The following is a 26,348-nucleotide window of genomic DNA, read 5'->3' as shown; positions in this document are numbered from 1 at the left end:
CTGAGATCTGCGAGGCTGTGCTGGCTGAGTGTCTGTCTACACTGAGATCTGTGAGGCTGTGCTGGCTGAGTGTCTGTCTACAGTGAGATCTGTGAGGCTGTCCTGGCTGAGTGTCTGTCTACGGTGAGATCTGTGAGGCTGTCCTGGCTGAGTGTCTGTCTACACTGAGATCTGCGAGGCTGTGCTGGCTGAGTGTCTGTCTACAGTGAGATCTGTGAGGCTGTGCTGGCTGAGTGTCTGTCTACACTGAGATCTGTGAGGCTGTGCTGGCTGAGTGTCTGTCTACACTGAGATCTGTGAGGCTGTGCTGGCTGAGTGTCTGTCTACGGTGAGATCTGTGAGGCTGTGCTGGCTGAGTGTCTGTCTACACTGAGATCTGTGAGGCTGTGCTGGCTGAGTGTCTGTCTACAGTGAGATCTGTGAGGCTGTGCTGGCTGAGTGCCTGTCTACACTGAGATCTGTGAGGCTGTGCTGGCTGAGTGTCTGTCTACACTGAGATCCGTGAGGCTGTGCTGGCTGAGTGTCTGTCTACAGTGAGATCTGTGAGGCTGTGCTGGCTGAGTGTCTGTCTACACTGAGATCTGTGAGGCTGTGCTGGCTGAGTGTCTGTCTACACTGAGATCTGTGAGGCTGTGCTGGCTGAGTGTCTGTCTACAGTGAGATCTGTGAGGCTGCGCTGGCTGAGTGTCTGTCTACACTGAGATCTGTGAGGCTGTCCTGGCTGAGTGTCTGTCTACAGTGAGATCTGTGAGGCTGTGCTGGCTGAGTGTCTGTCTACACTGAGATCTGTGAGGCTGTGCTGGCTGAGTGTCTTTCTACAGTGAGATCTGTGAGGCTGTGCTGGCTGAGTGTCTGTCTACACTGAGATCTGTGAGGCTGTGCTGGCTGAGTGTCTGTCTACAGTGAGATCTGTGAGGCTGCGCTGGCTGAGTGTCTGTCTACACTGAGATCTGTGAGGCTGTCCTGGCTGAGTGTCTGTCTACAGTGAGATCTGTGAGGCTGTGCTGGCTGAGTGTCTGTCTACACTGAGATCTGTGAGGCTGTGCTGGCTGAGTGTCTGTCTACACTGAGATCTGTGAGGCTGTCCTGGCTGAGTGTCTGTCCACACTGAGATCTGTGAGGCTGTGCTGGCTGAGTGTCTGTCTACACTGAGATCTGTGAGGCTGTCCTGGCTGAGTGTCTGTATACACTGAGATCTGTGAGGCTGTCCTGGCTGAGTGTCTGTCTACACTGAGATCTGTGAGGCTGTCCTGGCTGAGTGTCTGTCTACACTGAGATCTGTGAGGCTGTGCTGGCTGAGTGTCTGTCTACACTGAGATCTGTGAGGCTGTGCTGGCTGAGTGTCTGTCTACACTGAGATCTGTGAGGCTGTCCTGGCTGAGTGTCTGTCTACAGTGAGATCTGTGAGGCTGCGCTGGCTGAGTGTCTGTCTACACTGAGATCTGTGAGGCTGTGCTGGCTGAGTGTCTGTCTACACTGAGATCTGTGAGGCTGTCCTGGCTGAGTGTCTGTCTACACTGAGATCTGTGAGGCTGTGCTGGCTGAGTGTCTGTCTACAGTGAGATCTGTGAGGCTGTGCTGGCTGAGTGTCTGTCTACAGTGAGATCTGTGAGGCTGTGCTGGCTGAGTGTCTGTCTACACTGAGATCTGTGAGGCTGTGCTGGCTGAGTGTCTGTCTACACTGAGATCTGTGAGGCTGTGCTGGCTGAGTGTCTGTCTACAGTGAGATCTGTGAGGCTGCGCTGGCTGAGTGTCTGTCTACACTGAGATCTGTGAGGCTGTCCTGGCTGTGTGTCTGTCTACAGTGAGATCTGTGAGGCTGTGCTGGCTGAGTGTCTGTCTACAGTGAGATCTGTGAGGCTGTGCTGGCTGAGTGTCTGTCTACACTGAGATCTGTGAGGCTGTGCTGGCTGAGTGTCTGTCTACACTGAGATCTGCGAGGCTGTGCTGGCTGAGTGTCTGTCTACACTGAGATCTGTGAGGCTGTGCTGGCTGAGTGTCTGTCTACACTGAGATCTGTGAGGCTGTGCTGGCTGAGTGCCTGTCTACACTGAGATCTGTGAGGCTGTGCTGGCTGAGTGTCTTTCTACAGTGAGATCTGTGAGGCTGTGCTGGCTGAGTGTCTGTCTACACTGAGATCCCTGAGGCTGTCCTGGCTGAGTGTCTGTCTACACTGAGATCCGTGAGGCTGTCCTGGCTGAGTGTCTGTCTACACTGAGATCTGTGAGGCTGTGCTGGCTGAGTGCCTGTCTACACTGAGATCTGTGAGGCTGTCCTGGCTGAGTGTCTGTCTACAGTGAGATCTGTGAGGCTGTGCTGGCTGAGTGCCTGTCTACACTGAGATCTGTGAGGCTGTCCTGGCTGAGTGTCTGTCTACACTGAGATCCGTGAGGCTGTCCTGGCTGAGTGTCTGTCTACACTGAGATCTGTGAGGCTGTGCTGGCTGAGTGCCTGTCTACACTGAGATCTGTGAGGCTGTCCTGGCTGAGTGTCTGTCTACACTGAGATCTGTGAGGCTGTCCTGGCTGAGTGTCTGTCTACAGTGAGATCTGTGAGGCTGTCCTGGCTGAGTGTCTGTCTACACTGAGATCTGTGAGGCTGTGCTGGCTGAGTGTCTGTCTACACTGAGATCTGTGAGGCTGTGCTGGCTGAGTGTCTGTCTACACTGAGATCTGCGAGGCTGTGCTGCCTGAGTGTCTGTCTACAGTGAGATCTGTGAGGATGTGCTGGCTGAGTGCCTGTCTACACTGAGATCTGTGAGGCTGTCCTGGCTGAGTGTCTGTCTACACTGAGATCTGCGAGGCTGTGCTGGCTGAGTGTCTGTCTACACTGAGATCTGTGAGGCTGTGCTGGCTGAGTGTCTGTCTACAGTGAGATCTGTGAGGCTGTGCTGGCTGAGTGTCTGTCTACACTGAGATCTGTGAGGCTGTCCTGGCTGAGTGTCTGTCTACACTGAGATCTGCGAGGCTGTGCTGGCTGAGTGTCTGTCTACAGTGAGATCTGTGAGGCTGTGCTGGCTGAGTGTCTGTCTACACTGAGATCTGTGAGGCTGTGCTGGCTGAGTGTCTGTCTACACTGAGATCTGTGAGGCTGTGCTGGCTGAGTGTCTGTCTACGGTGAGATCTGTGAGGCTGTGCTGGCTGAGTGTCTGTCTACACTGAGATCTGTGAGGCTGTGCTGGCTGAGTGTCTGTCTACGGTGAGATCTGTGAGGCTGTGCTGGCTGAGTGACTGTCTACGGTGAGATCTGTGAGGCTGTGCTGGCTGAGTGTCTGTCTACACTGAGATCCGTGAGGCTGTGCTGGCTGAGTGTCTGTCTACGGTGAGATCTGTGAGGCTGTGCTGGCTGAGTGTCTGTCTACACTGAGATCTGTGAGGCTGTGCTGGCTGAGTGTCTGTCTACACTGAGATCTGTGAGGCTGTGCTGGCTGAGTGTCTGTCTACAGTGAGATCTGTGAGGCTGCGCTGGCTGAGTGTCTGTCTACACTGAGATCTGTGAGGCTGTCCTGGCTGAGTGTCTGTCTACAGTGAGATCTGTGAGGCTGTGCTGGCTGAGTGTCTGTCTACAGTGAGATCTGTGAGGCTGTGCTGGCTGAGTGTCTTTCTACAGTGAGATCTGTGAGGCTGTGCTGGCTGAGTGTCTGTCTACACTGAGATCTGTGAGGCTGTCCTAGCTGAGTGTCTGTCTACAGTGAGATCTGTGAGGCTGTGCTGGCTGAGTGTCTGTCTACACTGAGATCTGCGAGGCTGTGCTGGCTGAGTGTCTGTCTACACTGAGATCTGTGAGGCTGTGCTGGCTGAGTGTCTGTCTACACTGAGATCTGTGAGGCTGTCCTGGCTGAGTGTCTGTCTACACTGAGATCTTGAGGCTGTGCTGGCTGAGTGTCTGTCTACACTGAGATCTGTGAGGCTGTCCTGGCTGAGTGTCTGTCTACACTGAGATCTGTGAGGCTGTGCTGGCTGAGTGTCTGTCTACGCTGAGATCTGTGAGGCTGTCCTGGCTGAGTGTCTGTCTACACTGAGATCTGTGAGGCTGTGCTGGCTGAGTGTCTGTCTACACTGAGATCTGTGAGGCTGTGCTGGCTGAGTGTCTGTCTACACTGAGATCTGTGAGGCTGTCCTGGCTGAGTGTCTGTCTACAGTGAGATCTGTGAGGCTGCGCTGGCTGAGTGTCTGTCTACACTGAGATCTGCGAGGCTGTGCTGGCTGAGTGTCTGTCTACACTGAGATCTGTGAGGCTGTCCTGGCTGAGTGTCTGTCTACACTGAGATCTGTGAGGCTGTGCTGGCTGAGTGTCTGTCTACAGTGAGATCTGTGAGGCTGTGCTGGCTGAGTGTCTGTCTACAGTGAGATCTGTGAGGCTGTGCTGGCTGAGTGTCTGTCTACACTGAGATCTGTGAGGCTGTGCTGGCTGAGTGTCTGTCTACACTGAGATCTGTGAGGCTGTGCTGGCTGAGTGTCTGTCTACAGTGAGATCTGTGAGGCTGCGCTGGCTGAGTGTCTGTCTACACTGAGATCTGTGAGGCTGTCCTGGCTGAGTGTCTGTCTACAGTGAGATCTGTGAGGCTGTGCTGGCTGAGTGTCTGTCTACAGTGAGATCTGTGAGGCTGTGCTGGCTGAGTGTCTTTCTACAGTGAGATCTGTGAGGCTGTGCTGGCTGAGTGTCTGTCTACACTGAGATCTGCGAGGCTGTGCTGGCTGAGTGTCTGTCTACACTGAGATCTGTGAGGCTGTGCTGGCTGAGTGTCTGTCTACACTGAGATCTGCGAGGCTGTGCTGGCTGAGTGTCTGTCTACACTGAGATCTGTGAGGCTGTGCTGGCTGAGTGTCTGTCTACACTGAGATCTGCGAGGCTGTGCTGGCTGAGTGTCTGTCTACACTGAGATCTGTGAGGCTGTGCTGGCTGAGTGTCTGTCTACACTGAGATCTGTGAGGCTGTGCTGGCTGAGTGTCTGTCTACACTGAGATCCGTGAGGCTGTGCTGGCTGAGTGTCTGTCTACGGTGAGATCTGTGAGGCTGTGCTGGCTGAGTGTCTGTCTACACTGAGATCTGTGAGGCTGTGCTGGCTGAGTGTCTGTCTACACTGAGATCTGTGAGGCTGTGCTGGCTGAGTGTCTGTCTACAGTGAGATCTGTGAGGCTGCGCTGGCTGAGTGTCTGTCTACACTAAGATCTGTGAGGCTGTCCTGGCTGAGTGTCTGTCTACAGTGAGATCTGTGAGGCTGTGCTGGCTGAGTGTCTGTCTACACTGAGATCTGTGAGGCTGTGCTGGCTGAGTGTCTTTCTACAGTGAGATCTGTGAGGCTGTGCTGGCTGAGTGTCTGTCTACACTGAGATCTGTGAGGCTGTCCTGGCTGAGTGTCTGTCTACAGTGAGATCTGTGAGGCTGTGCTGGCTGAGTGTCTGTCTACACTGAGATCTGCGAGGCTGTGCTGGCTGAGTGTCTGTCTACACTGAGATCTGTGAGGCTGTGCTGGCTGAGTGTCTGTCTACACTGAGATCTGTGAGGCTGTCCTGGCTGAGTGTCTGTCTACACTGAGATCTGTGAGGCTGTGCTGGCTGAGTGTCTGTCTACACTGAGATCTGTGAGGCTGTGCTGGCTGAGTGTCTGTCTACACTGAGATCTGTGAGGCTGTCCTGGCTGAGTGTCTGTCTACAGTGAGATCTGTGAGGCTGCGCTGGCTGAGTGTCTGTCTACACTGAGATCTGCGAGGCTGTGCTGGCTGAGTGTCTGTCTACACTGAGATCTGTGAGGCTGTCCTGGCTGAGTGTCTGTCTACACTGAGATCTGTGAGGCTGTGCTGGCTGAGTGTCTGTCTACAGTGAGATCTGTGAGGCTGTGCTGGCTGAGTGTCTGTCTACAGTGAGATCTGTGAGGCTGTGCTGGCTGAGTGTCTGTCTACACTGAGATCTGTGAGGCTGTGCTGGCTGAGTGTCTGTCTACACTGAGATCTGTGAGGCTGTGCTGGCTGAGTGTCTGTCTACAGTGAGATCTGTGAGGCTGCGCTGGCTGAGTGTCTGTCTACACTGAGATCTGTGAGGCTGTCCTGGCTGAGTGTCTGTCTACAGTGAGATCTGTGAGGCTGTGCTGGCTGAGTGTCTGTCTACAGTGAGATCTGTGAGGCTGTGCTGGCTGAGTGTCTGTCTACACTGAGATCTGTGAGGCTGTGCTGGCTGAGTGTCTGTCTACACTGAGATCTGCGAGGCTGTGCTGGCTGAGTGTCTGTCTACACTGAGATCTGTGAGGCTGTGCTGGCTGAGTGTCTGTCTACACTGAGATCTGTGAGGCTGTGCTGGCTGAGTGTCTGTCTACACTGAGATCTGTGAGGCTGTGCTGGCTGAGTGTCTTTCTACAGTGAGATCTGTGAGGCTGTGCTGGCTGAGTGCCTGTCTACACTGAGATCTGTGAGGCTGTCCTGGCTGAGTGTCTGTCTACAGTGAGATCTGTGAGGCTGTGCTGGCTGAGTGTCTGTCTACAGTGAGATCTGTGAGGCTGTCCTGGCTGAGTGTCTGTCTACAGTGAGATCCGTGAGGCTGTCCTGGCTGAGTGTCTGTCTACACTGAGACCTGTGAGGCTGTGCTGGCTGAGTGCCTGTCTACACTGAGATCTGTGAGGCTGTCCTGGCTGAGTGTCTGTCTACAGTGAGATCTGTGAGGCTGTGCTGGCTGAGTGCCTGTCTACACTGAGATCTGTGAGGCTGTCCTGGCTGAGTGTCTGTCTACACTGAGATCCGTGAGGCTGTCCTGGCTGAGTGTCTGTCTACACTGAGATCTGTGAGGCTGTGCTGGCTGAGTGCCTGTCTACACTGAGATCTGTGAGGCTGTCCTGGCTGAGTGTCTGTCTACACTGAGATCTGTGAGGCTGTCCTGGCTGAGTGTCTGTCTACACTGAGATCTGTGAGGCTGTCCTGGCTGAGTGTCTGTCTACACTGAGATCTGTGAGGCTGTGCTGGCTGAGTGTCTGTCTACACTGAGATCTGTGAGGCTGTGCTGGCTTAGTGTCTGTCTACACTGAGATCTGCGAGGCTGTGCTGCCTGAGTGTCTGTCTACAGTGAGATCTGTGAGGCTGTGCTGGCTGAGTGCCTGTCTACACTGAGATCTGTGAGGCTGTCCTGGCTGAGTGTCTGTCTACACTGAGATCTGCGAGGCTGTGCTGGCTGAGTGTCTGTCTACACTGAGATCTGCGAGGCTGTGCTGGCTGAGTGTCTGTCTACACTGAGATCTGTGAGACTGTGCTGCCTGAGTGTCTGTCTACAGTGAGATCTGTGAGGCTGTCCTGGCTGAGTGTCTGTCTACTGTGAGATCTGTGCGGTTGTGCTGGCTGAGTGTCTGATCTGCTTGTAGGCCAGTGGGAAAAGTCAGGTTCAGAAAGAGGTATAAGGCACACATTTACTACTTCATAGCATTTTAATGCACTGGGTTAGCATTTTAACTTGTCAAAGCATCTTTCTATCTATGAACGCATAAATATCATAAATACCAGCTTTGGGAGTCCCTGGGTGGTAAAATGGCTAAAATGCTATGCTGCTAATTGAAAGGTTGGAAATTGAAGCCCACCAAGAAGTGACCTGAGAGAAAAACCTGGTGACCCACTTCCGAAACCTCAGACAGTGAAAACCCTAAAGAGCGCAGTTCTCCTCGGACACACAGGGGGTCGCCATGAATCAGAATCGACTTGATGGCAACTGTTTTTGTTTTTTTTTTTCAATCATTCTGCCTATACTCTATGTGATAGAAAGCTTTAATGAAATGTAAAAATATATGTATACTGATAAATTATCAGTCTGATTCATCCTATTCCATTCGACAAAAAAAAAAAAAAAAAAACCCATTCACTAGAATTCTAAGGTACAAGCTCCACTTCCCTCCCTCGAAGCACGTGGGAAACATCCTGACTCCTGAGTGAGCTTCCGAGGCATCGGAGACCCTGATTCAAGCACGATAACCCGAGTCCTACGAAGGCCTTTTCCGCTAAGTAATGGGATAATCTCTGAAGGAACGCTGATTTCATAGATAGAATTAATAAGGCACGAAAAATGGCAGGCACAGCAGATAACACTGCCGTGGCCTTGGCAGGAAGAATAAGGACAGAGTTATCCATGAAAACCTGGAGGTTCTGCAGGATTTCCTTAAGCTCTTAGAATAAAGTAAGCCTTGGACCAGTTTAAATTCATTTCATGCACTGATGTGGATAACAACTCTCGAAGCTTAAAATCTTTGTCGCCAGAAGCTCTTCCTTCTCCCATATGCCATAGTCAATCAGATGCCACGTTCTGCCCACTTCCAAAGCATCTCTCACTTTCCTTTCTTGTTTTTACCTTCACTGCTAATGCCTAAATTATACCTCTTGCCCAGACCACTGCCACAGATTCCCCACTGACCTCTACAGATAGTCTCATTGCTCTAATCTAGTGGTTCTCAAAGTGTGGGGTCTGCACCCTCCTAGAAGAAACCCATGCGTCCTAACTCCTTGGATGCTTTCCGTCTCACCTGCCTCTAGGCCCCTCTAACACCCTTGAGCTAGAGTCAACCTGTCCAGCTGGCTCCCCAACATCCATGCCAGCTTCCTCTTCTCCTTTCCCTGTTGGCATCATTCCTCTCTCCCTACCATCTCTGCCTGTTAAAGTCCTGCCCACCCTGTAAGACGTAGCTCATGTACCCTGAGTCTTCAAGTCTTCCCTAATCTCCCGAGCACGTGTGAATCTCCCCACATAAAATCCTGATAGTTCTTCTGTACACTTGGCCTTGTACTCTGGCTTTGAAATGTTCTTATTTATCAGCCACACTGAAGTCCCTTTGAAAGCAAGCACCATTTCTTACATAACCTCTCTCCCGTCTCCCCTCCCCGCAGAGCACCCAGATTAGTGCTTTGAGCAAAACAGAAGATCAGAAAAAACTTAGTAAATGATCATGATCTCCAAATGCAAAGACAGGATGCAGTATTGGTTCTAGTTCTTCCCTCGCATCACTTTCCACGTGCCCAGTGATAAAGGCGGAGTCCCTGGGTGGTACAAACGATTACGTGCTGGACAACTAACTGAAAGGCTGGGGTTTAAACCCACCCAGAGGCACCTTGGGAGAGAGGCCTGGTGATCTGCTTCTGAAAGGTCACCGCCTTAAAAACCCTATGGAACAGTTTTATTCTGCACACATGGGGTCGCCATGAATAACAGCCGACTCTCTGGCAACAACAATAAAGACAAGAACCATTCCATTAAAACACTTCTCATTTCTCTAGAGCTACCCACAAAACAAAAACCACCAACCAGCTAGCCCAAGAAAATTCCCCTTGGGGTGAAAACCTAGCCTCATCTGTGGCTTAACCAAGAATGGATACGTATTTCGCTGATTGAGTCAGCAGACATTTATGAGCACGTACTACGTGCCAGGCAACAGTGGACAAGATAGACGTGGTCCCTGCTTGAGGACCACAGAGCTGACATTCTAGCTGACAATTTGAAAAAAAAAAAAAAGAACAATTTCAGGTTCTGACAGAGTGCTGAAGCAGGCACAGTAGCGGTGGTTGGGGTGTATCAGGCGGATGGTCCAGGAAAAGGAAGGCCCCTTGGGGAGGTGCTGTTTGAACTGAGACCTGAATGACAAGAAGGAGCCCATCATGTGAAGACGGGGGCAGGGCCTGGGTGGGGACCAGCTGGGCATGGTCAGGAAGGGTGAGAACCAGCGTGCTGGAGGGTGGTGAGCAAGCAGCGGGGTGGCAGGGGAGCAGTGGAGTCTCCAGGTGCCTTCAGCTTCTGACATTTTATAAAACGCGCCCCTACTTTACAAAAGCATAGACTTCCCTCCACAGGGAATCTGTGTCTGTAAAATCCTCTGGGATTTTCAAAGGAAAGAATTAAAAGTTCAAAGAAGGCACCAAATTAATTAAGAAAAAGGAAACTACACTTACCATAGGGAACAGCACATATTCTCTGAGGAAATCTTGAGAATCAAACTGATTATAATCTCCAAAATCAGCTGAGAAGGAAAAAAAGAGAGAAAGGGGTTGTATTTGTTACATGAAACTGAAGATGGAATAAAAGAGGGTAAACTCATTGCTGCGTTTATTCTTCCCACTGAATCTTACTTCTATGTTATTATTAAGTAAAAACGGTGCAAAGGCGTGTTTTATACAGTTACCACCGCTACTTCGCGATGCTACAGATATCAGCATATGAGCACTCTGGAAAGAATGGGGAAATTTGAAAGCAATTCCTAAAGGTTACTTTAAATTTTTTAGTGAACCTGTATTTATCTGTGTGTTAAACATGCATTTCTTCATACCTTAAGAGTATCTGCCAGGGGGTCTTTTTAACTCACGGTTAATTTGGAGAACTGGAGAGTAAAACCCATCTGCATCTCTTCGTGTATCTGTGGCTGGAAATTCCCACTGCAGATCACCCTTGGTGAGCAACCTCGCAAATCTTTACACCTCCTAAACAACTTTACATGCTGCAAGATGCCAAAAACTGTTTTGTCCTGTTTTTATCTCACAGTGGTATGTTTGCATGCATGCAAAATGAATGCGGCGAGCCTATGTCATGAATACATAAATGTCTTGATTGTGATTCCACTCGATCTCATAGAAATCAAACCAGCATGACATCTTAATTTCATGTAAAAGATTTAGCACCAGGTAGAATCGGATGCAGGTTATCTTTAACACAACAACATATATAGAATGAGGGGAGACGCACACAGACAGAAGGCCAATATAAAGAAGTTGCTGAAAAGATAAAAATCCACCTACAAACTCATCAGATAACTACCAGTTAGGCACAGCATTCAAGAGGAACCAAGGCCACTCGCTCTGGCTATTCTCAAGTTTAATCACCGGCTATCGTATTTTGTCACAGCTTGTATGTCTGTTGGAAACCCTGGTGGCATAATGGTTCAGTGCTACAGCTGCTAACCAAAGGGTTGGCAGTTCAAATCTATCAGGTTGTCCTTGGAAGCCCTATGGGGCAGTTCTACCCTGTCCTATAGGGTCACTAGGAGTCGGAATTGACTCGATGGCAATGGGTTTAGTTTTTATATCTCTGTTGATGTGTCTTTCTAACTGCCCAATAAGGGCTCTCAGGAAAAGTATTAAAAAAATATCACTAAAGGAGGTTTTCATCAGACTGAACAACTAGCTTCAAGGACCCAATGAGAAAGGAATCCAGAGTTAAGCTCACCAGTCATTCAGCCGGAAAGACCTTATCAGGATCCCCTAATATCCAGGATACCCATAATAAACCCAGTGACTGAGTCGTGAGAGGAAAAAAGGAAAGTAAACAGAGTGAATGGAAAAGAATGTTTTAAAGGGAGAAAGACCCAATGTGAAGAGAAGGACGTGATGGACCGTCTCTGGCTTCTTTATACCACGGGTATCTTCGCCATTGTTTCAAAGAAGCTATTGCTAATTTGTCTACTAAAATTGGCCTTGACTTCTTCCCTTTCCAGACTTCGCCTTGATTTCTTTCCCTTGTCCTGTCTTCTTCCCCAGAGTAACAACAGGGGCTAACCCTGTAGGAATCATGTGTCCAACAGGAATCACTAAGCGGCTAACACCTGGAATGGTGGAGAACAAGGAAAGGCTGCCTTTCCAGACACTTAGAACCCAAAAGATTCGATTTCTGTCCAAAGTTTGGGACAGGAAGCTGGGTTCACAGCTTCTAAAACAACAGTCCACCCAGTGCGAACTCAGCTGATGAAGGCTTGCACTTACACAGTAGCTCTTGTTAAAGAAAACAGTGACCAAAAACAAAACACGCCTCTTTTTAAAAAATACATTCCTGTCTTTTTGTTTTCAGTATGACTAAAGGTAATTAAAGAAGGTAATTAAGCCACTACTCAATAAAGAGTAATGTATAAAATACAGTCAATCCTTGTTATTCACGAATTCCATGTCTATGAGTTGCCAACTTGCCAAACTTCATTTGTAACCCCAAAGTCAAAACTCACAGCGCTTCAGTGGTTGTTCATGGACGTGGCAGAGCAGCCAAAGGTCTGAGTCACTCGGCGTGCTCGTTCCCGGACAAGGTGGAACAAGGTGATGCTCAGCCTTCTTGTCTCGGCTCTCATACTGTTAACAGGTGTCCTTTTCGTGGTCTATTTTATTTAGTGTCATGGTTTCCCATTTTTGTGCCCCGCCTCCTCCCCCGGCCCTTTTTTGGTGATTATAGTGCAGGAGCGCTGTCCAGTGTTCCTGAGCGCAAGAAGGCTGTAGTGTGCTCACAGAGAAAACCCATGTGTGTCACATAAGCTTCATTCAGGCCTGAGTTACAGTGCTACTGGCTACTGTTTAATATATACTGGCTACAGTATATATTAAATAAGTGTCTTCAAACAGAAACACACATGAAACAAGGTTATGATCAGTTGACAAAAATGTTGCGACCAGAGTTTCACAGGAACCTAACCCTGTACTTCCCCTATGAGCAGTGGCTCCGTATTTGCTAATTCAGTGTTTGTGTGACTTTATACACGAACAATGAACGTAACTATTGTGAATAATGGGAATCAACTGTATACACAAAAAATACCCACACCTAACAATTTAGTGAAAATAGTGGACAGCTGTCTGATAAATCTAAACAGGAGAGATGGAAAGATAAATGTACTCTAATTCACACTTAATATCATACATCACACTGTGCATTTTTAATTTCTGTCTGTAACAGCATTAGAATAGAGTACATACACCATGGTGTCTAAAGCCATCTCCCTTGAAACTCCTGACAGTCATAGTTATAGCATCGAGTCACAGAATAAGACCACATAATTCCAAGAAAACGTCCCATAAGCCCTGCAACGTAGCTTTAAATAAAGGCAGGAAAAAAGCTGCTATTGCTTCAAACAGGGCTGAAATGACACAAGCACGAGCAGTTTTCAAACAGCTTTGAGAAATCCTTTGTCCAGCCACCAAAATCACCACCTTTGATTTTTAATGTGAGATATTTTGTAATGAAAAGGGCCACTCTGAGAAATGAAACCCTGATGCAACATGGATGAACCTTTAAAAAACATTATACCATGTGAAATAAGTCAGCTGCAAAAGGATAATACTGTATGATCCCACTTTTATGAAATACTAGAACAAGCAAATCTGTAGAGACCAAAGTTTATTAGTGGTTTCCAGGGGCAGGTGGGAGGGAGAAAAAGGGACTCGTTGCTTAGGGTACACTGAGCCTCTGCTAATGGTGATGGAAAAACTGGGAAAGGAACAGTGGTAACGGCTGAAAACCGTGATGACTGTACATGTAAAAATGCTGAAATGGCAACTGTTCTGTAACATATATATTCGCCACAATAAAAAGGGCCACTCTAACCAAACAGATAATGGAATTGCACACACTGGTCATAATCACATCTTACCTTGCACAGCTAAGCCGGCTAGCCGAATCACCTGTTCCAACGTACACCGCAGGCGCCCTTCAAGCACGTCTTTTTTGACTTGCAGGTAATACTGATATCTGTTCATGGGCACAGAGGAACAAACAACCTTAAAAACACATACTTGGATAGATTCCCACACCACAGATGCCTCTAGATGCAGAACCTGGCATACACAGCAGGATACATGGGTGATGCTGATAAAAGATCTCTACAGAAGATGAAAAGTGGCCTTTGCCTGTGTTGATCTTTCTCTGATCTGCCAGGTGCCACATCCCATTCATCCTCAGTTTGAGTCATTTGTGGGACAGGAGGCTGAACCATGATAAGGACCAGTTCTTCACAAAACACATCAAGGATGAAAATGCTCTTCCACACCTGGACGCCCACCGCAACATGGCGGCCAAGGCTACATCAAACAGTGCATGTTCCTGGATAAATCCTAGAAGCATACCATCTTTCCAACTCGGAAGCTTGGTAGGTAGATCACAAACAGGCCAAATAACTTGGAATCCTGCTAAAGGATAGGATAAAGCTTCTCAGGCTTCACCCATGTCTGTGACTCATAAAAATCTCATCAAATCCAACAGCGAACCGTCCAACCCCAAGTACGTTCCCAAACAAGCAAACCTCAGATGGACAGAATGCACCCATATACACCAAGCCTGGACGAGGTCTAGCCTCAGACAAGAGCACCGTTCTCAGAAGCTAACACACTATATTGTTTCCTTGCCAATAAAATCACACTTTTAGAATTACCTAAACATTTAGAAATCTCCTCACCCAGACTTTTCCTTCCAAGACGCTACTTCCCTTGAGCATACCCTTAAATCACAGTTACCTCTTCCAAAAGTCACGTTTATCCAGCATTAATTCCTGACAAATGCCAAACACCCTTTTGTACTGGTAACCAAGACTCTTTGTTCTTCCTTAGCTCTGACATCTCCATCACAGGGAGTCTAGGGTAACCCAAAGCCCAACTTCCTTGGAGAAAGACAATCAGCCCTGAGGGCTAATTTAGGTGGTTCTACCTTGGTACCACGGTATCACCACATATGACCCTGATCAATGCTTGAGGGGTGGAATCAGGTTCTCTGCACCTCTAATAGAGTCCTCGAATTTTTCTCTGCTCTGAGTTACTGGACAGCGTTAAGACAACCCGGTCAGTCTCTAGTGGAAAAAACCAATACCCACATCGGAAGGGCAAACACTAGGAGATTTTTAAAAATTCTTGGTAGTCAAACTTAATACGTAATGGGGGGAAAAAAGGCCTTTTTTTAAAACTCCTGTTCTATCTTTCACTTTAAGATACTCATCAACAGTTTACAGTTTCCACTATTTCAGTCAATGATCATGTCTCCTGGCCACACCATCTGACTAACTGCACTGGTGTATGTAACGAGTGTCTTTACTGGTTTGGGGACAAGTCCCCTGACATGTGCCCATTGGCCACCCGGACCTCACCTGACACTACCTTTACCAGATCATTACATTCTTAGCTGACTGGAGGCATCATGGGTCTCAAGTCTCAACCATACGTGTGGTCACAAGTCTTTTGACAGTCTACAACATGCATGAACCTTAAAAATGTTATGTTGAGGGAAATAAGTCAGCCACAAAAGTGCAAATATAGTATGATCCCACTTATATGAAATACCTAAAATAGGGAAATGCAGAGAGACCAAAGTATATTCAGTTTGTTAGGTTACCAGGGGCAACACGAAGGAGGGGCGGGGGAGGAGTCATTGCTTAGAGGGGAGGAGTTTGTTAATGGTGATGAGAAACCTTGGAAATGAGCAGTGGTGATGAGTGCACAACATGATACATGTAATTAATTAATATACATAATTAATGTCACGAATTGCATATGTAAAATATGTTGAAATGGCAAATGTTTTTACATAAATTTTTACCACAATTTTTAAAAAGTATTTTGATGGTAATAAAGTAGCAGCTTATCTGTGTCTGAACGTGTACAAATCAATAAGAAAGAAACACTAGGTAAGATCAGGAAAAATCCCCATGAAGTTGAAGGCTCTCCGTCCGTCCATCCATCCACCCACCTATTGAAGGAGTTTTTGGCAATAATAAATGGTGGAAGGAAAAGGCAAAATCATGACCTCTTAACTTTTAAGAGAGAATCAAAAGTAAATGAAAATATTTGGAAGCAATGATTGTGCACAATTTTAAAGACATATAACAAGGAAATAAAAATATTCAAGGCTAGAGAATTCTGGGTTCCTACCATAAAACAGGCAGCATCAGAATTTTGTGGTTTCCCTTTTCCTCCCCCTGTTCACGAGAGTCAAGTACTTGAGCTCAGGCTTATTTTCTAATGCTTCGCTCAAGGTAAGTTAACATTCCAGAAAGGTCCTCACGCGTCACTCAAGTCCAAATGCCTGCGTGTCTCCCTGTCCAAAGGAAAAAAGAGGCAAGCAAGTCTGCACACGGCTCGTGTTAGGATCTCAAGCTCCATGGCTTCACTTGGCGGCCCAGAAAATCTGTTACCACCGAGTTGATTCCGATTCATACCAACCCTATAGGACAGAGCAGGACTGCCCCATAAGGTTTCCAAGGAGCGGCTGGTGGATTCAAACTGCCAACCTTTTGGTTAGCAGCTGAGCTCTTAACCACCGGGCCACGAGGGCTCCCCCTGCACCACAGGAGCCCAGAAGTACCGACAAAAACGCTTTACGTTAGCGCCTTTGTAAATGAGTAACTTCTTTTCTAAGGGTCAGCAAAAAACCGGTTCCCATGAGGTGGAGGTTAAAGATGTCCCAAATATCCAACTTTTCCAAGCTGCTGTACCACTTCACCATCTCTAACATCAACCACTCCCTCTCCCTCCTGTCTTTGGGTTCCCTAATTCGCTGCAACGTCTCACGGAACTCACGAACAGTATAAAGGAAATGGCTCATGCAGTTGTGGAGATTGGCAAGTCCCACATTCATGGGTCAGGTATAGGGTTTCTCCCTGGCCCTCAGTATCTGCCCAAAGGCACCCAGCTTTCCTGCTTTGTGGGCAGGAAAGCCCAATGCACCATCAGCTGTGGGTTTCTTGTTCTTTGGTAGTGGTGGGCTCCCGTCTCTGCTCTGGAGTTGTCTCTTTTTTGGCAAAACTGACCAATTCCCTCAGTGGGCCACAATCATCTTATTTGCAAGCCCCATCCAATCACCTGGGTAGAAGTCACAAGACCATGGCTAGAAAGGCCACACACAAAAGTAATTAATGTCACTGCACTTTGCTTCCAGAAGTTTGCGCCCTGTCAATTACGAGCGAAGTGCAACGCTTTATAGCCTTACTTTAAATACATAACTGATGCCTGTTTAAAAATATAATCTAATGGTGCATAGCATTAGTTCATCTCCTGGGAGAAAGCTCAGTAAAATCTGAACTAGGAAGGAAAATACAGGCTTTGGGAGGTTTCTTCTCACACCAAGTATCAACTAACTTCCTGTTTGTCTCTATGTTTCTCTCAAGGGTTTTCCTCAGCACCTTCCGCCGTGTTTTTCCATCGCTCCCCAGGTTGTTCCAGTTTTCTTCTGGCGCTCGTCTTGTGCCTTTGGGCCAGTTCTCCAGGAAAGAGCAAAGGTGCACTCATTCAGGTGAAGTAAACTTCCCTTTGGAAGACTTCAGGAACTACTGTCTGTCGCCAGCGAGCCTTTTAGGGAAGATCTTTTATGCTGTAACTGGTCAGCTCTTGGGTAAGAGGTCGCGTTCTTCTGGAAACCTATGTAAGTGAGGGGGTGCTGAATTATCAAAAATTCTTTAAGTGCCAAGACTTGACTGCGAAGTCAGACAGGGCAGTGAGGAGGCGGCCCTGGGGATCTGAAGACCACCCTTCAAAGCTGGGGGCAGCGGATACGAAGAAAAATGTGGTAAGGAAGTGTACTATCCGCATTCTATTGCTAGACGTTCCCACTCTACCTTTTCTTCAGTAAAGTGAAAGGATCTCAAAACCAGCAACCACCCTAGAAACATAATCTCAAGACAGGAAGGAGTCTGAAGCCTTACAGAAGAAAGGCACAATGGAATTCTCTAGAAAAAAAACTCTGGTAAGAAGCATTGGTAAAATTCCACTATTGGTAACAATCGTATGATGTCTGACTCTTCTGCATGCTACTCGTTCCTTTCCATCCTGAGTGGTTTCTGCTTACTTTCTACTCTGCCGGCCTGGGAGACAGGTGGATATTAACAGGTACTCACTGAGCACCTCCCGTGGACACAAGTCAGCTAGATGCTGCAGGGGAACCCGGACACAGTGAGCCTCTCCTGGCAGAGATGGACATCATCAGTTTGACCACTGCAGAAATATTATTCTTCCTAGTGCTCTACCCAGTGCAGGGTTCAATGTCTAAGAACTCTACCCAGTGCAGGGTTCAATGTTTAAGAACCAGGGAGTAAAATATTTTAAAAGGTCTCACCCCGGCCTTATCTGCCATAGGCAGAGCCCTTTTACATGTCAACTTGGAGGTGACAACGATCACTTAAGATTATTTTTCAAACGATACTTTTGGGAACAGACCACCACCTAAACAGCCCACCAGATCTAGCAAAACAAGAACTGTACTTTTCTTACCCCGCCAATCCCAACTTTCACCTACAGCTGTGGTTTCTATAATGAAGGCCAAGTTCTAGCGCAGATGCAGTCTACGCTAGGCAACAGTGAATCGCAGTCCACAAGCTAGAACATCAGGGTTCTTCCTGGTCACTGAGGCTGGACTGTAGGCTCCTGCAGGGGTGCAAAATCCAGGACTGAAGGATGCAGGTTTCCCTCCCGGAAGCCATCCAAGCTACAAGGGAACCCTTAACAGCACCGGTGATACGGTGGCGTTACCACACGAAACTGTGCACATTAATACGTGAGACTGCAGAACCAAGAAAGAAATGCGTGCCACTTTGCAAATTGTCTGGTACACTTTTACACAAAAGGCACTTTTACAAAATACAATAATTCTATATGAAGACTAAATGAGAGAATATCAGCTGAAATTTTATTTCTAGTGTATATTTGTATTTTGCTTATTTTTTATTCCAAAACAAAACCCATTGCTGTTGAGCCGAATTCTGACTTCCAGTGATCCTGTAGGACAGAGTAGAACTGCCCCCTTAGGTTTCCAAGGCTATAAATCTTCACAGACGCAGGGTGCCACGTCTTTCTCCTGCAGAGCAGCTCGTGGGTTTGAACCATCTGCCTTTCTGTTAGCAGCCGAGTGCTTAACCACTGCACCACCAGGGCTTCTTATTTTTGATTAGAGATTCAATTACAAGAGCAGTAAAATACAGCAGAGAATCCTATTTTGGAAACATGCAATTTCATGGAAGTATACTCCACCCCTTCATAACTGTGGGTGGAGGGGAAGAGAAAAAAAAACCCAATCATCCTGCCAGGAAAGTAACTTATCTGCCAACTTTCCAGAGAGATCCTCTTTGAAATCTCAAGCTCACAAGGAAAATGCTTTGCTATTTTTCATATTCAAAGACCTGGGAACAGTCCCTTTGGCTGCTGAGGCCCAAGGAATTGTTTTAGGTTAAGATTCTAGTCTCCCACTAAGAACTGGTGACCATAATGACGCTTGTTGAGTAAAAGTACGATCTCTATTTTCAGAGATTGTTTGTTTCTCATCTATAGAGAAGATTTGTTTGTTGATGAGATACAGGTTTCTCTGGGAGAAACAGACAGAAGCTTTCTGACAGTGTCATTAAACAGCCAAGACCTGATAGACGCTCCGAGCCCTTCCTTGGAAGCCTCCTCTATGTGGAGTGTTCCCATTCCATGGAAAGAAAATAGGCGACTTTTCCAAGTTCCTTCCTCCCCTAAGACTTTGGCAATACAGCATTTTTAAAACTTTCTGTCCTGTCTGCATGGTCCTTAGGATGTGACAATCTGGGGAGGGAGGACACAATTCTACCCCCAAATTCTTGAAGCCTGGGGTGGGAGGACCAGAGAGAGAGAGAGAAAGGCAGACCATTCTGTTGTTGTTATTAAGAACAGGGTAAGACTTAAAAATGCCCTTCCCTGGAAAAGTTCCTTTACAACTGGCAACGTCGGAGGAAACCTGCCACGATGTGCTGGAACCCTGGTCTCCCAGGACAGTGCAGTCTGTCCTAAAACTACTATTGCTTGCTGGCTGACATTATAGACAGGCCAAATACGAAACAAGTTTAAACGTTTCTCTACCATAAAAGCCAAAAAAGAAGGGACTGAGGACAAGGTGTCCTAGAAATCGGAGTCCAGTCCCGCAAAGGAGAATAATTTTAAATCTCAGATCGACAAAGATACCGGACGGAGAGAAAGAGCAGATTCCAGCCATTCCAGAGGTGTTTCCCAGCTGTAAATCCAGGTCATGGGCAGGGTGGCTCCTGCTGGTTCCCGTCTGCCAGGACCAGATGAACTGTGTGTACACAGGCGTGTAACCAGACAAACCTGAATCCCTCCCTCCCTCCATCCTTAAACCCTCGAGAAGAATTTCAGTTTATGATTAAGTATAATCATTTGTTTGGCACCTGACCCCTGCACTCTCTAATAGCTTTTATATTTACTGAGTGCTCCAGTTGACAGTCAGGTAACACTCTGCATTGTCTAAGAGACTGCAAAGCCAACGCGCCTGCAACTATGCAAACCTGAAATAACTCAAAGGGGAAAAAAAAAGACTAAAACTATACCAAAGGTAACCTTAAAAGGGAATTATTTTTCTTCTAGCTTTTTCCACATCATAAGCTGTTACACGTGCACACATAAAAATACAAATATGTGTACTCAAACACAGACAGACAAGTCTTTCTTGGCAAAAGTTCAATTCCACAAATCTTCAACATTCATCGATCACGACTCTCTTTTGCCAGGGCCATCTTGCTTCTAGTGGAGACTCCCAAAGTTCCAGTGAGTCAAATGACTGCAATTCTTTCCTAAAAAGGGTAATGTTTGTTTAAATATACACAAACACACGCAGGCCTTCACTCCTAGTGAAAAGGGCTAATGATAGCAAGGTGTTGCATCAGAGAGAGGCATGCCACAACCTGCGTCTTGCTTTCTGCTCTGAATTCTTCCATTAATTATAACAAATTATAGAGAATCCAGGCACAGTTTACACATACAATAAATTCCCTAATACAGCCTGTAATTTAATCAAAGTTTCTCTTTAAACAAGAAAATCTCATTCTCTATGATATATCGCAGAGGGAGAACGAATACCCTGACACCACCTCTTTCTTCCTGCCCAATAATTGTGTTATGGGGGGCAGATTCCTTTACACCAGTCACATCCATAGGGTTTAAGACAGCGAGAGGTTTTGCTGTTCTGGCCTGTGATGCCCTGAAGTAGGGAAGCTTGGTAACAGACAGAAAAACCTAGCCTCAAAGGGAAACACTGCCCTGAAGTGGTTGATGTTTGACATAAAATAAACCTGCATCTGTTTTTCTCTGTCTTAAAAACCTCTAATGTTGAACATGTGAAGAATGCTGAAATGAGAAATGTTTTTTTACATACATATTTACAATTAAAAAAAAAAAAAAAACTCCACTCACTTGGAAAACCTTCTAAAGGTTCATTAAAAGGTTAAACATGTTACCATGTGAACCAGTAATTCTACTTCTACAAATGTGCCCAAAAGAATTGAAAACATACGTTCACACAAAAACATGTACAAGAATGCTCATTCATGGTAGCCAAAAAAGTGGAAACAACCCAAATGTCCATCAGCGGATGAAGGGGTAAACAAAATGTGGTGTAACCATACAATGGAACATTACTGAGTCATAAAAAAGAAAGTATTGATACATGTTGCAACATGGATAAACCTTGAAGACAGTATGCTAAGTGAAAGAAACTAGTCACAAAAGACCACCTATTGTATGATTCCATTTCCGTGAAATGCCCGGAACAGGCAAATCCATAGATTAGTGTGTGACAGTGGCTTGGGGGGAGGGAATGGGGACGACTGCTAACAGTTACAAGGTTTCTTTTCGGGGTGATGAAAATGTTCTAGAATTAAATCGTTTGTGAATAAACTAAAAAGCCACTGAATGATACAATTTAAAATTATTAAAATGTTTAGTTTTATGTTATGTGAATTTTATCTCAAAAAAAAAAAAAAAAAACCCTCTAAACACCCAATACAGCATACAAGTCCTTCAAGATCTTTCTAACTTCCTGTCCCATCACACACCCTATAAAAAAAAAAAATATTGAGCTGTAATAAATTTACCTGCTGCCAATACTCGCCAGGTTCTCTTCCACCTCCTTGCTGTTTAATCCACTGGGATGGCCTTGCCCACTCTCCTCCATGTGGACAACCACTCACCCGCTCATTCCAAGGCTCTGCTGAAATTCAGCTCCTCTCTTCAAGCTTTCCAAACTCCCCCAGCAAGTCAGAGCCCTCTCCCAGGCCCCAAGGTTGGTCTTTCCTGCAACCCCAGGTGCCCATCCTGTCATCAGCACCTCCCCACCCCACGGAGACCTGCTAAGACAGCGGATGGGCTGTGACCCAACTTCTAACCTCAGCACGTGGCACCGAGCGAGCACTCAACTAATGTTTCTGAGTGATGAAACCCCACAGGGACAGGGACACAGACAATGGCAAGGTCAGACAAAGACAGAAAGAAGAGAGAGAGGGATGGAGGGAGGGAGGAAGAAGAAAGGAAGGAATGAAGGCAGGCCACCCATCTCACAGTAAGGTTATTAGATGTTATTTCTATGGTGAGGAAAAGGCACCTGAAAGTTTCAGAAATGTAATCCATCATACCTCAAGCTGGAAGTCTTAAGAAATTTTGCTTTTATGCAAAGCAGGGAAAAAAAAAAAAAAAACCTCTCTGTATGGGCCATTTGCCTACTTTGCAAATGGCTTGAACTACTTTCTGAGCTACCAAGCAGGAAAAGAGGAACTCGGGAATGAGGTGCATTCAGGGACCAACAGTAAGAAACAAACTGTCATGCTGGGCAAACGGACACAAATGAGGGAGCAACAAGGCTCTACACTAAGGAGCCGGCCAAAGCCTCTCCTCTAAGCTGCAGCTGTAAAACACGTAGTTGTAAGGTAATAAATACGTCTTGACTCTTCAGCTCTACATATACACCCACCTGCCCTGAACACCATGCGTTCATAACACTACCTATGGCTGACCTGTGGGAGAACGGGACTTCAGTTAACCTGGAAGCCAGGGAGTCACCTGCCCAAAGACCTGGCCCTGTGGTACAGATCCAGCTTGGTGGCTGACGATTCTGCATAGTAACCTAAATATTCCCGTGAGCTAGCAGATGGCAGAACAGTACCATTGTTAGCAATATGCCTGGTCTGAAAAAGAAAAATACGTAAAAATTAGTGAATATGAGACAAGAGAATCATCTCTGTGAACGGGCGCAAGTTCTTCCCTAAATCCCTACATTTTCATAAACAGACAACTGCTAAAAAAAAAAAATCAGTTCTTCTATCTATGAAGCATGTCCCAGAAATGAGAAGGAAATGCTGACTGTGGGCTTAATGAATGTTTGATGAATGAATGATGGAATGAATGTAATTAATTAATTGCATGTCCCTGGAGATTATGGTAGACTAGAAGCTCCCAGCCTATGCTAAGCCACATATATATGGCTAGACACATAGACACACTGGGTACGTGATCACTACTGGTGACCACAGAACTCAGTATGGACGGCGGTGAATGGAGAATATACTGAGTTTCTACCTTCTTCAGCCCAGTTTCTTGCCATCACAGCTCAAAAAGCATCATGTTGGTTTACTGACTCAGAGGAACACAGTGGGTATAAAGAACGCTTTTTTGGAAGTTAGCCACCCACACAGTCGTGGCATCAAACAATACTGAGCTCAGCAGCAAAGCAAAAAGCCAAAACTACCTAAACTCCAGGTACTGCCTAACGTAAAGACTTCCCCGGCTGCTCAGCTAGAGTAATCCAGTCTACACTTTGAGTTACTGCTGCACTCTGTAACCCTAACATGGTACAATCAGACTGTTTATTTGTGTGCCCCTTTTCCCTCTTTGGCTGTATTAAAAGCTTGCCTTGTTCATCTCTGCATTTCCCTTCAATACCTACTACCCCGCAGGTCTTCACTGTTCGCTGACACCAGAGCACAACACCATGACAGCCACACTGGGTGTGGCCTTACTTAAAAGCCAGGCAAGTACAGACTGGGATAAAGAAATTTTACACTGTTTTATGGTATGCTGAAATAATAAAAACACACCAAATGTCTATTATAAGCTTCCAAAGACCTGAATTCTCCATGACAGAAATTTCAATCAATTTCTCTAGACATCAAGAAATCAGAGGATTAAACACTCATGAACAAAGACAATGCTTTACTCTTGTGCAGCTGCTGTCCCTGTGTTTTCCCATCAGTATCTGTGTCATTTACTTCTCACAACAATCCTTGAAGACAGGCACTATCATTCCCATTTAAGCCAGTTGCCAACGAGCAGATTCTGACTCCTGGGGCCCCATCTGTGTCAGAGGAGAAGTGTGCGCCACAGGGTTTTCAAGGACTAATTTTTCAGAAGTAGATTGCCAGGCCTTTCTTCTGAGGTAACTCTGGGTGGATTTGAGTTTCCAACCTTTCAGTTAGCAGCCGAGGACATTAACTATTTACAGGACCCAAGGAATCCCGTGAGGAAATGGAGGCGTAGAGAGGAGCCGTGACTGACATGCCAGGTCTTCTGATTTTATAGTCAAGGGCTCTTTTCTAGTCTAACATTTTGCCTGTGTAGTAAACTGGGGAGCCTGTGGTGTTTGCAGGTCTGGAGTATAAATTGCAAAGGAAAAATTGGAAGGGAGATGAGCTAAAACTACAGAAGGCTGTAAACACATTACAACATGAACCCACTGGCTGTGTACTAACTTTTACTGCTGGAGATGAATAATTTCTTTTTGTAGAATCTTGAAAAGCAGCTGAGGCTGTCAAGTGTGGCAACAACTGCCAAAGATAAAATACCAAACCGGCAAACAGCTCACTGCCCAGGAATCTAGCATCTTCCTACACTGTAATTTCTGCCAAAATTTTGCTTGGCGTTTTCAAGTATGGAAATATCCTCTCTAGAATTCTTCCTTTCGAGCCCCCTCCAAGGCCCTAGGCCTGAAGGAGCACATGCTCCGTTTGTTGAATGTAATTTTAAAATCGTTTTAGATGTCATTTCTTCTCCTAGAGTTTAACTTTTTTAACTGCCTCAATCTCTATGAGACAATCTTTTACAACCCTGAACACACTGTAAGAATTAACGTAGGAACTATAATTTCCTAGAGAAAAAATCCAGCACCCGTGTGTCCGTTTGTCTTACTGTGGGAGCCTGTGTGTTGCTCTGATGTTAGAAGCTGCACCACTGTATTTCAAACACCAGCAGGGTCACTCATGGTGGACAGGCTTCAGCAGAGCTTCTAGACCAAGATGGAATAGGAAGAAAGGCTTGGAAAGCTACTTCCCAAAAGTTGGCCATTGAAAACCTTACAGATCACAACAGAATACTGTCCAACTTGCTCACTTTGGACGTGTCATCAGGAGGGATCAATCGCTAGAGGAGGACATCATGTCTGGTGAGGTAGGGGGCCAGTGAGGGTGAGGGAGACCCTCGGTGGGAGACGCTGGCACAACAGCTGCAATGACACGCTGGAAAATGCTGGCTATCGTGAGCAGGATGCAGGGCTGGGGGTGTTTTGCTCTGCTGTGCGTAGGTCTCCATGAGTGGGCGTCAACCTGATGGTGGCTAACACCACCACTACAGGCCAGGGGCTGTTCTAGGTGCTGGGGAAGTCACAGCGAGCTAATTCCCTGCTCTCCTCGTGGAGCTTACAGTCTAGTGGGTAAGCAAAGCAATAATTCAGTGAATTCACTCTCTGATAAGGCGAACTCTGAGAGAAGATCTGAAAGAAGTGAGGAGCTAGTGCAGAAGGGTGTTCTAGTTGTGTCCAAGCTAATTAAAATATCCATTACGTAAAAATGTGTAGTTACACCAGCTAGTCCGTGCTAGTTCAAGCAGAGGAACAGTAAGTACAAGGACCTGCAAGAGGGAGCGTGTGTTTAAGGATGGCAAGAGATCGATGTAACGAGCAAGAGGCTGAGAAAACCAGGCCAAGATGGCTGGAGGTGGCAGCGGGGGGAGGGGTACAGGTCCTATAAGGCCTTGTACCCCAAAAAGCCAAAACCAAACCCGCTGCCATCGAGTGGATTCTGACTCATAGCAACCCTACAGGGCAGAGTAACTGCCCCACAGGGTTTCCAAAGAGCGGCCGGTGGATTCGAACTGCCGACCTTTTGGTTAGCAAGCAAGCTCTTAACCGTTGCACCGCAAAGGCTCCATAAGGCCTTGTAGGGCGCTGTAAAGATTTTCACTTTATTCAGAGTAAGATGGGAAACCAACAAAAGGTGTTAAATAAAGGAACACACACACTGACAAACCAACGGAAAGGATGGTACTGGCTGCCGTGTAGACCCTGGCCAAGGCAGAAGTCGGAACACCATTCAGGAGCAATGGCGGTGGGCTGGGTCAGAGCAGCAGCAGGGGCTGTGGCAGGAAGCAGTGAGATCTGAACCTATTTTAAGGGTTGGGTATGGGGGCTAAGAGAAAGAGAGAATTCAAGGATCATGGTAAGACTTTTGGCCTGAGCCACTAAAATTTGTGGATAAAGACTTCTCCCTGTTGGGAAATTGGAAGACTGCTCTTCGATAGAACAGACTCGAGGGAAATGGATTGAAACTATTGGTTTAAAAAATTGTAACTATATTATCTTTCACTAAAAGCCACAAGTTCAAAAAAGTCACCAAACCACTGCCCTCAAATACTCGATCTAATCTTTAAAGAAAAGGGGGCTTTCTTTGATATAGTGAAGAATTCACTCTCTTTTTCTTTGTGCTTTCTCTTCCCTGCCCCCCTAATCCTCTGCTTCATATTTCTGTAAAAGAAATACCTTTACAGAATGCAGTCAACAGGTATTTCTACCTGTTTTCTATGATCTGTATCTTACATA

At 46.6% G+C, this 26,348-nt stretch overlaps 1 protein-coding gene across 2 annotated transcripts in view; it reads right to left on the bottom strand.

Annotated features, from left to right (window-relative positions):
• PTPN14 (protein tyrosine phosphatase non-receptor type 14) overlaps positions 1-26,348 on the bottom strand; it is a 228,198-nt gene that overhangs the window by 76,873 nt on the left and 124,977 nt on the right. For both annotated transcript variants that reach the window (XM_003419865.4, XM_064276911.1), the window contains 2 exons: positions 13,357-13,454; positions 9,908-9,975 (listed from right to left, as the gene is read on the bottom strand). In XM_003419865.4, the coding sequence (XP_003419913.1) occupies positions 9,908-9,975; positions 13,357-13,454 (166 nt within the window). The remainder of the gene's footprint in view (positions 1-9,907; positions 9,976-13,356; positions 13,455-26,348) is intronic.

Source organism: Loxodonta africana, chromosome 25 (assembly GCF_030014295.1).
Source record: "Loxodonta africana isolate mLoxAfr1 chromosome 25, mLoxAfr1.hap2, whole genome shotgun sequence".
NCBI classification, from domain to species: domain Eukaryota; kingdom Metazoa; phylum Chordata; class Mammalia; order Proboscidea; family Elephantidae; genus Loxodonta; species Loxodonta africana.
This window is presented reverse-complemented; position numbering and strand designations above follow the sequence as displayed.